At 40.0% G+C, this 11290-nt stretch overlaps 1 protein-coding gene across 1 annotated transcript; it reads right to left on the reverse strand.

Moving 5' to 3' along the window:
• Positions 1-8725: 8725 nt before the first annotated feature.
• On the reverse strand, positions 8726-9940 carry LOC133244087 (vomeronasal type-1 receptor 4-like). Its single transcript, XM_061410765.1, has one exon. It carries the CDS (start codon positions 9653-9655, stop codon positions 8726-8728), a length of 930 nt encoding a protein of 309 aa, XP_061266749.1. The 5' UTR covers positions 9656-9940.
• Positions 9941-11290: the final 1350 nt, after the last annotated feature.

The following is an 11290-nucleotide window of genomic DNA, read 5'->3' on the forward strand; positions in this document are numbered from 1 at the left end:
ATTTACAACTGTTTCATCTTCTTCGTGGACCGATCCTTTGGGCATTATGTAGTGTCCTTCCTTGTCTCTTATAGCAATCTTAGTTTAAAGTCTATTTTGTCTTAATAAGTATTGCTCCTCTGACTTTCTCTTGATTTTCATTCGTGAGGAATGTCTTTTTCCATCCTCTCACTTTCAGTCTGTGTGTCTTTAGAGTGAAAGTGAGTGCTTTGTACAGCATGTGTATGGTATGTTTCTTTATCCATTTTGGTTGGAGCCTTTCAATTCTTACATATTCTTTGAAATGCTCATAGTAGTTCTAACCAGAATATAAGAATTTGTGAACCCATATGTAATGACTAGAGCATTCTATACAGAGTTACACGTTAAGACTACCTATTTTAAAAATACAATAATAAATATACCACATTTTCCTAAAAGATAGTATTAGAGAAAAGGAACTCAGAAAATAGTGATTAGGATAAAACAGAAAACAAAGTCCCAAGATTTTGCACGACAGTGATGAAAACTAAATGTTTATGTGACAAACAGGACTGGGTACCTTCTACTATTCCTTCCTGTTACTCCATCCATCAAGTCAGTGATATATACTGAGGTTCAAATATGGAAAGAAAGTCCAGGTTCAAAGGTAAAATGATCCATTGTACAATATTGGTAATTATGTGTAGCATTACAGCATATTAAAGAAATAGAAGTGAAACAAAGATACAAAAGAGTGTAGAAAATCACTTCCATTTTCCAGGTTTCATAGCATCATCATGAAATAAAATCTCCCCACTCAGGAGTGATATTTATCGGGACCAATATTGGAATAAGTGCCAATCAATGTACATCAGGTATTGGTCAAACTAATGTGGAAATAAAGTGTGTGGACACAGTACAAATGATACCAGATAAAGGAGAATTCTTTCAGAATTACACTGTCCAAGAGGGTAACTGATTTCCTCAATGTTTCTGTGAATAGCTCTTGAGCTGTTATTTCATGGTTTGACTTTCAGATCTCTCAAGGCAGTGCCAACACTGATTTGTCTTCTAGGTTGGTGGGATTCCATGTAAAAATTTGGTACTGAGTACACATGTCAGAAGGCACAGGGAATTCCCTGGCTGTCCTGTGGTGGGGGCCTGGTGCTTTCATTGCTGAGGGCACGAGTGTAATCCCTGGTCAGGGACTAGATCCTGCAAGCAGGGTCAAAATTTAAAAAAGAAAGGAAAGAATTAGTCAAGAATACAAAAAAGGTACAAACTTTCCTTTATAAATAATTATGGAGAGGTGGTATACAAGATATGACAACAGTACTCTGTTCCATATGTGAACGTCGCTGAGAGCAGTCTTAAAAGTTGTCACATAGAATGAGTTTGGAAGTTTACCTTCCTCTGCAATTTTCTGGAAGAGTTTGAGCAGGATAGGTGTTAGCGCTTCTCTAAATTTTTGGTAGAATTCAGCTGTGAAGCCGTCTGGACCTGGGCTTTCGTTTGCCGGAAGATTTTTGATTACAGTTTCAATTTCCGTGCTTGTGATGGGTCTGTTAAGATTTTCTATTTCTTCCTGGTCCAGTTTTGGAAAGTTGTACTTTTCTAAGAATTTGTCCATTTCTTCTACGTTGTCCATTTTATTGGCATATAATTGTTGATAGTAGTCTCTTATGATCCTTTGTATTTCTGTGTTGTATGTTGTGATCTCTCCATTTTCATTTCTAATTTTATTGATTTGATTTTTCCTCCTTTCTTTCTTGATGAGTCTGGCGAATGATTTGTCAATTTTATTTACCCTTTCAAAGAACCAGCTTTTGGCTTTGTTGATTTTTGCTATGGTCTCTTTTGTTTCTTTTGCATTTATTTCTGCCCTAATTTTTAAGATTTCTTTCCTTCTACTAACCCTGGGGTTCTTAATTTCTTCCTTTTCTAGTTGCTTTAGGTGTAGAGTTAGGTTATTTATTTGACTTTTTTCTTGGTTCTTGAGGTATGCCTGTATTGCTATGAACTTTCCCCTTAGGACTGCTTTTACAGTGTCCCAAAGGTTTTGGGTTGTTGTGTTTTCATTTTCATTAGTTTCTATGCAAATTTTGATTTCTTTTTTGATTTCATCTGTGATTTGTTGGTTATTCAGCAGCGTGTTGTTCAGCCTCCATATGTTGGAATTTTTAATAGTTTTTCTCCTGTAATTGAGATCTAATCTTACTGCATTGTGGTCAGAAAAGATGCTTGGAATGATTTCTATTTTTTTTGAATTTACCAAGGCTAGATTTATGGCCCAGGATGTGATCTATCCTGGAGAAGGTTCCATGTGCGCTTGAGAAAAAGGTGAAATTCATTGTTTTGGGATGAAATGTCCTATAGATATCAATTATGTCTAACTGGTCTATTGTATCGTTTAAAGTTTGTGTTTCCTTGTTAATTTTCTGTTTAGTTGATCTATCCATAGGTGTGAGTGGGGTATTAAAGTCTCCCACTATTATTGTGTTATTGTTAACTTCTCCTTTCATTCTTGTTAGCATTTGTCTTACATATTGTGGTGCTCCCGTGTTGGGTGCATATATATTTATAATTGTTATATCTTCTTCTTGGATTGATCCTTTGATCATTATGTAGTGACCATCTTTGTCTCTTTTCACAGCCTTTGTTTTAAAGTCTATTTTATCTGATATGAGTATTGCTACTCCTGCTTTCTTTTGGTCCCTATTTGCATGGAAAATCTTTTTCCACCCTTCACTTTCAGTCTGTATGTGTCCCCTGTTTTGAGGTGGGTCTCTTGTAGACAACATATGTAGGGGTCTTGTTTTTGTATCCATTCAGCCAGTCTTTGTCTTTTGGTTGGGGCATTCAACCCATTTACGTTTAAGGTAATCACTGATAAGTATGATCACATTGCCATTTACTTTATTGTTTTGGGTTCGAATTTATACACCGTTTTTGTGTTTCTTGTCTAGAGAATATCCTTTAGTATTTGTTGGAGAGCTGGTTTGGTGGTGCTGAATTCTTTCAGCTTTTGCTTGTCTGAAAAGCTTTTGATTTCTCCTTCATATTTGAATGAGATCCTTGCTGGGTACAATAATCTGGGCTGTAGGTTATTTTCTTTCATCACTTTAAGTATGTCTTGCCATTCCCTCCTGGCTTGAAGAGTTTCTATTGAAAGATCAGCTGTTATCCTTATGGGAATTCCCTTGTGTGTTATTTGTTGTTTTTCCCTTGCTGCTTTTAATATTTGTTCTTTGTGTTTGATCTTTGTTAATTTGATTAATATGTGTCTTGGGGTGTTTCGCCTTGGGTTTATCCTGTTTGGGACTCTCTAGGTTTCTTGGACTTGGGTGATTATTTCCTTCCCCATTTTAGGGAAGTTTTCAACTATTATCTCCTCAAGTATTTTCTCATGGTCTTTCTTTTTGTCTTCTTTTTCTGGGACCCCTATGATTCGAATGTTGTAGCGTTTAATATTGTCCTGGAGGTCTCTGAGATTGTCCTCATTTCTTTTAATTCGTATTTCTTTTATCCTCTCTGATTCATTTATTTCTACCATTCTTCTAATTCACTAATCCTATCTTCTGCCTCTGTTATTCTACTATTTGTTGCCTCCAGAGTGTTTTTAATTTCATTTATTGCATTATTCATTATATATTGACTCTTTTTTATTTCTTCTAGGTCCTTGTTAAACCTTTCTTGCATCTTCTCAATCCTTGTCTCCAGGCTATTTATCTGTGATTCCATTTTGATTTCAAGATTTTGGATCAATTTCACTATCATCATTTGGAATTCTTTATCAGGTAGATTCCCTATCTCTTCCTCTTTTGTTTGGTTTGGTGGGCATTTATCCTGTTCCTTTATCTGCTGGGTATTCTCACCCTAATACCAAAACCTGACAAAGATGCCACAAAAAAAGAAAACTACAGGCCAATATCACTGATGAACATAGATGCAAAAATCCTTAACAAAATTCTAGCAATCAGAATCCAACAACACATTAAAAAGATCATACACCATGACCAAGTGGGCTTTATCCCAGGGATGCAAGGATTCTTCAATATCCACAAAGCAATCAGTGTAATACACCACATTAACAAATTGAAAAATAAAAACCATATGATTATCTCAATAGATGCAGAGAAAGCCTTTGACAAAATTCAACATCCATTTATGATAAAAACCCTCCAGAAAGCAGGAATAGAAGGAACATACCTCAACATAATAAAAGCTATATATGACAAACCCACAGCAAACATTATCCTCAATGGTGAAAAATTGAAAGCATTTCCTCTAAAGTCAGGAACAAGACAAGGGTGCCCACTTTCACCATTACTATTCAACATAGTTTTGGAAGTGTTGGCCACAGCAATCAGAGCAGAAAAAGAAATAAAAGGAATCCAAATTGGAAAAGAAGAAGTAAAACTCTCACTGTTTGCAGATGACATGATCCTCTACAGAGAAAACCCTAAAGACTCCACCAGAAAATTACTAGAAATAATCAATGAATATAGTAAAGTTGCAGGATATAAAATCAACACACAGAAATCCCTTGCATTCCTATACACTAATAATGAGAAAACAGAAAGAGAAATTAAGGAAACAGTTCCATTCACCATTGCAACGGAAAGAATAAAATACTTAGGAATATATCTACCTAAAGAAATTAAAGACCTATATTTAGAAAACTATAAAACACTGGTGAAAGAAATCAAAGAGGACACTAATAGATGGAGAAATATACCATGTTCATGGATTGGAAGAATCAATATAGTGAAAATGAGTATACTACCCAAAGCAATTTATAGATTCAATGCAATCCCTATCAAGCTACCAATGGTATTCTTCACAGAGCTAGAACAAATAATTTCACAATTCGTATGGAAATACAAAAAACCTCAAATAGCCAAAGCTATCTTGAGAAAGAAGAATGGAACTGGAGGAATCAACCTAACTGACTTCAGGCTCTACTACAAAGCCACAGTCATCAAGACAGTATGGTACTGGCACAAAGACAGAAATATAGATCAATGGAACAAAATAGAAAGCCCAGAGATAAATCCACACACATATGGACACCTTATCTTTGACAAAGGAGGCAAGAATATACAATGGATTAAAGACAATCTCTTTAACAAGTGGTGCTGGGAAAACTGGTCAACCACATGTAAAAGAATGAAACTAGAGCACTTTCTAACACCATACACAAAAATAAACTCAAAATGGATTAAATATCTAAACATAAGACCAGAAACTATAAAACTCCTAGAGGAGAACATAGGCAAAACACTCTCCGACATACATCACAGCAGGATCCTCTATGACCCAGAATATTGGAAATAAAAGGATCCTCTATGACCCAGAATATTGGAAATAAAAGCAAAAATAAACAAATGGGACCTAGTTAAACTTAAAAGCTTCTGCACAACAAAGGAAACTATAAACAAGGTGAAAAGGCAGCCTTCAGAATGGGAGAAAATAATAGCAAGCAACTGACAAACAACTAATCTCAAAAATATACAAGCAACTCCTATAGCTCAACTGCAGAAAAATAAATGACCCAATCAAAAAATGGGCCAAAGAACTAAATAGACATTTCTCCAAAGAAGACATACAGATGGCTAACAAACACATGAAAAGATGCTCAACATCACTCATTATCAGAGAAATGCAAATCAAAACCACTATGAGGTACCATTTCACGCCAGTCAGAATGGCTGTGATCCAAAAGTCTACAAGCAATAAATGCTGGAGAGGGTGTGGAGAAAAGGGAACCCTCTTACACTGCTGGTGGGAGTGCAAACTAGTACAGCCACTCTGGAGAACAGTGTGGAGATTCCTTAAAAAACTGGAAATAAAACTACCTTATGATCCAGCAGTCCCTCTGCTGGGCATATACACTGAGGAAACCAGAAGGGAAAGAGATATGTGTACCCCAATGTTCATTGCAGCACTGTTTATAATAGCCAGGACATGGAAGCAACCTAGATGTCCATCAGCCGATGAATGGATAAGAAATCAGTGGTACATATACACAATGGAGTATTACTCAGCCATTAAAAAGAATACATTTGAATCAGTTCTAATGAAGTGGATGCAACTGGAGCCTATTATACAGAGTGAAGTAAGCCAGAAAGAAAAACACCAATACAGTACACTAACACATATATATGGAATTTAGAAAGATGGTAACAATAACCCTGTGTACGAGACAGCAAAAGAGACACTGATGTATAGAACAGTCTTATGGACTCTGTGGGAGAGGGAGAGGGCGGGAAGATTTGGGAGAATGGCATTGAAGCATGTATAATATCATGTATGAAACGAGTCGCCAGTCCAGGTTCGATGCACGATACTGGATGCTTGGGGCTGGTGCACTGGGACGACCCAGAGGGATGGTATGGGGAGGGAATTGGGAGGAGGGTTCAGGATGGGGAACACATGTATACCTGTGGTGGGTTCATTTCGATATTTGGCAAAACTAACACAATATTGTAAAGTTTAAAAAAAAAAAAAACCTGTGTCTACACATTAAAAAAAAAAAGTTGTCACAAGACGAATCTTTGTAACTATATACAGATATGGTATTAACTAGACTTGTGATGTTTTTCATTCTATACAAATACCCAAAGAAGGGCACTGCTGAGGAATGCTCACCCTGCTGGACAACTGCGCTCATTTCCCATGCTGGTCAGGTTATGTTCAAAATCCTTCAAGCCAGGCTTCAGCAGTATGTGAACCAAGAATTTCCAGATGTACAGGCAGGGTTTAGAAAAGGCAGAGGAACCAGAGATTAAATTGCCAACGTCCGCTAGATCACAGAAAAAGCAAGGGAATTCCAGAAAAACATCTGCTTCTGCTTTATTGTCTACGCTATATCACAACAAACTGGAAAATTCTTAAAGAGATGGGAATACCAAACCACCTTACCTGCCTCCTGAGAAACCTGTATGGAGGTCAAGGCGCAACAGTTAGAACCTTACATGGAACAATAGACTGGTTCAAAACTGGGAAAGGAGTACGTCAAGGCTGTATATTATCACCCTGCTTATTTAACTTATATGCAGAGAACATCATGCAAAATGGGCTGGATGAAGCACAAGCTGGTATCAAGACTGCTGCAAGAAATATCAGCAGTCTCAGATATGCAGATGACACCACTCTAATGGCAGAAAGTGAAGAGGAACTAAAAAGCCTCTTGATGAAAGTGAAAGAGGAGAGTGAAAAAGCTGGCTTAAAACTCAACATTCAGAAAACTAAGATCATGGCATCCGGTCCCATCACTTCAGGGCAACTAGAAGGAGAAAAAGTAGAAGCAGCAGCAGGTTTTGTTTTCTTGGGCTCCAAAATCACTGCAGATGGTGACTGCAGCCATGGTGTTAGAAGATGGTTTCTTCTTGGAGGAAAAGCTATGACAAACCTGATCAGCATATTAAAAAGCAAAGACATCTCTTTGTCAACAAAGGACTGTATAGTCAAAGCTATGGCTTTTCCAGTAGTCATGCACAGATGTGAGAGTTGGACCATACAAAAGGCTGACACCGAAGAATTAATGCTTTCGAATTGTGGTGCTGGAGAAGACTCTTGAGAGTCCCTTGAACTGTGAGGAAATCAAATCTATCAATCCTAAAGGAAATCAACCCTGAACATTCATTGGAAGGACTGATGCTCAAACTGAAGGTCCAATACTTTGTCCTGATACGAAGAGCTGACTCACTGAGAAAGACCTTGATGCTGGGAAATATTGAAGGCAAAAGGAGAAGAGGGTGGCAGAGGATGAGCTGGTTGGTTGCCATCACCGATTCAATGGACATGAATTTGAGCAAACTCTGGGAGATAGTGGAGGACAGGGAAACCTGGAGTGCTTCCATAGCAGACCATAGGGTTGCAAAGAGTCAGACACAACTTAGCAACTGTACAACAACAACAAATACTGTATTATTCTGTTGCACAACCAAAACTTCTGTAATGGTATGTGCTAGTTCAGTTCAGTTCAGTTCAGTCGCACAATCGTGTCCGATTCTTTGCGACCCCATGAATCGCAGCATGTCAGGCCTCCCTGTCCATCACCATCTCCCAGAGTTCACTCAAACTCATGTCCATCGAGTCAGTGATGCCATCCAGCCATCTCATCCTCTGTCGTCCCCTTCTCCTTCTGCCCCCAATCCCTCCCAGCATCAGAGTCTTTTCCAATGAGTCAACTCTTCACATGAGGTGGCCAAAGTACTGGAGTTTCAGCTTTAGCATCATTCCTCCCAAAGAACACCCAGGGATGATCTCCTTCAGAATGGACTGGTTGGATCTCCTTGCAGTCCAAGGGACTCTCAAGAGTCTTCTCCAATACCACAGTTCAAAGCATCAATTCTTCAGCACTCAGCCTTCTTCACAGTCCAACTCTCACATCCATACATGATCACTGGAAAAACCATAGCCTCGACTAAATGGACCTTTGTTGGCAAAGTAATGTCTCTGCTTTTCAATATGCTATCTAGTTTGGTCATAACTTTTCTTCCAAGGAGTAAGCGTCTTTTAATTTCATGGCTACAATCACCATCTGGAGTGATTTTGGAGCCCAAAAAGATAAAGTCTGACACTGTTTCCACTGTTTCCCCATCTATTTGCCATGAAGTGATGGGACCAGATGCCATGATCTTCGTTTTCTGAATGTTGAGCTTTAAGCTAACTAATTATACTTCAAAATAAACAGTTCTCAGTAGAAGTTATAAAATAGAGAACTTGTAGCTAATATTTAAGCTTCATATTTACTATTTCAGCCATGATGCCTAAAAACCCAAGAGCAGCACCCACGAGTTCTAGGATCCCTCAGGAGCAGCAGTAGGGGGCTAACAGTGGGGAAACATGAAGCCAAAACGTTAGTGGTATGAAGCAACGATAGGCGAAAATCTAAAAATGCAGCAATACACAAAGCAAAAATGCAATCCAGTGCGTAGAAGGTGACGAAGGTGACCACCAGCATCAGGATGGTGTGGGCGGCTCTGGTCTCTGGTGGGTGTCTGTGGTGCCCAGTGGGGGTGTGGATATACCGCACCCTCTGGCGGTGTCTGTGCAGGAGAAGCACCATGGAGCCACTGGACCAGACCACGAGGCCAATAAACACGGCATCAGAGACGGACCATAAGTACAGAAAGCGTGCTTTAGGAGCTGAGGAGGAGCAGAACCACTTGCCATGGTTATCGGTATAGTTGTTTGTACCCTGTGGACCAGTGACTGTCACAGGAACATAGATATTCATTAGGAAACTGAGCAACCAGCAGGCGCAACAGGAAGGACCAATGGCCTTGGGGGCCCTTCCTCTGAGCATCACCCACGCCGCTGTCCTGGGGGTGAGAGTGAAGGACTGATAGGTGCTCAGGACGCAGGTGGAGCACAGGGTGCTGCCTCGAGCCACCCTCTGTATGTAATACACAAACTTACACCCGAGACCTGACAGGGGCTTCCTCAAAACAAAAGCTACTATTATGTGGGGAATCCCAGGGGAGAAAATAATCAAAAGATTGGCCACAACCACGTGGGCAAGAATCACGTCTGTGGGTCTCATCTTGCAGCCAAGCAAGATCGGAGAGATGGTGTGGAAGAAAAGGATGACATTACCCAGAGCCCCAACCACCATCTGTAACAGAGAGATGGTTTCCAGAACCACCTCCCCTGGGTTTCTCAGGGCATTTCTGTGAATAGCCATGGAGAGGACGTCAGAGTGTCCTGGAGCGGAAAGGGGGCTGAGCTGGTAATGACATCAGAAGTCTTCTTATGCAATCAAAGTGGAAAAGGATTCTTGCATTTTCTGTCTCCTGAGAAGGGAGATGTCATGCTCCACAGGAGGGTCTCAGCCTAGACAACGGGTGCATGGTATCAGTTACAATGTCCCACTTACTATTTTGTATTTATTTCTATTCATTTGTATAAGCTGATGCTCCACTAGCCTGTGAGATCCAGGAACTTGAGAACCATGTCTCTCTTGATCAATAACACGACTGACCAATGCGTGTGTCCTTACACGCCAAGTTTCAATTGCATCCGACTCTTAGTGACCCTGTGGACTGTAGTCGACTGGGCTCCTCTGTCCATGGGATTCTGCATGAAAAATACTGGGAGTGGGTTGCCATGCCCTCCCCAGGGGATCTTCCTGACCCAGGGATTGAACTCGAGTCTCTTATGTCTCCTGCATTGCAAGTGGGTTTTTTTTTTTTTTCCACCAAATAGCACCACCTGGGAAGCCCTGGTTGACCAATAATTGGTGTAAAATACTATGTCCTGAATATACATATTACAGGTGACATGAGAGAAAGACAGTGATATACCCTTCCCCTTTAGAATGTATGATCATCCTGACTATTATAGTAAAATATTAACTTTGAAAAATGAGACAATATTACTGAGATTATAGGAGAGTCTGACTAAATTTAATACAGTTGTCGCTGAACCAGTTGTCCACCTTGGAGAACTCACAGCTCATCAGAGATACAAAAGAACAATAAAACATCAGTCATGCAGTTCTGGCTTCTGCTCCCTCATGGAAGTCAACTTTCTGTCCTAATAATTAAAACACAGAATACTCTGTAAATTCTTGGATTCCTAACAGAGGCGAGAACAGAGGGGAAATCTCTGCTTCCACGATTGGAGAGATGGACAGTGAATAGAAGGGATCGAGGTTATTGGAGCACAGGTTCATGAGGGAAACCCCTCGGACCCAGGGCAGAAAACCCTGAACTTATAATGGATTTATGTAGGCCCTATGGGTTGCTGGAGGCTCTGTGTGGAGAAGTCTGGCACTTAGAAACTCCAGGAAGACCAAGTTATAGGGAGATTCCCACAGTTCTAAGTTTTGTGATTTCTTTGAGGAAAAATCAGTGGAAAAAAAAATCAGTGGCAAAATCTCCTTGTGCTTTCAGTGGGGGTTGGAAGGGGAAAAACCATTTTGAAATACATCAGAGCACGAAGTTCTTCTTAATCTGCCTTTAGGAGAGGTTAGCTAACTGGAGCCTAACCAACTGGGGTCTTCTCAGAGCCTGACTGACCTGGGAAAGGAAATACCCAGCATCCAGCCCACACTAGCCATCCTGCCCAATCTACTGGGGAAGAAAAAGCAGAGAATTGCTGGTGTGGAATCTCCCCTCTCCCCTCACCTCACCACCACATCACTGAAGGTTGATTAACAGTTCCTTTTACCCAGTACATCATGTCCAGATATCAAGAAAAAACTCCTAGGCATACTACAAGGCAAGGACAATTTGGAGACCCAGAGCAAACTTTAGATTCAGACATGGCAGGAATGAGGGAATGATCAGACTTTCTGGACTTCGGATGTGCTGTGACT

Source organism: Bos javanicus, unplaced genomic scaffold (genome assembly GCF_032452875.1).
Source record: "Bos javanicus breed banteng unplaced genomic scaffold, ARS-OSU_banteng_1.0 tig00000879_1, whole genome shotgun sequence".
Lineage (NCBI taxonomy): Eukaryota > Metazoa > Chordata > Mammalia > Artiodactyla > Bovidae > Bos > Bos javanicus.

Coding starts and splice junctions, on each gene's coding strand:
- LOC133244087 (XM_061410765.1), bottom strand. CDS start 9,655: ATGGCTATTCACAGAAATGCCCTGAGAAACCCAGGGGAGGTGGTTCTG.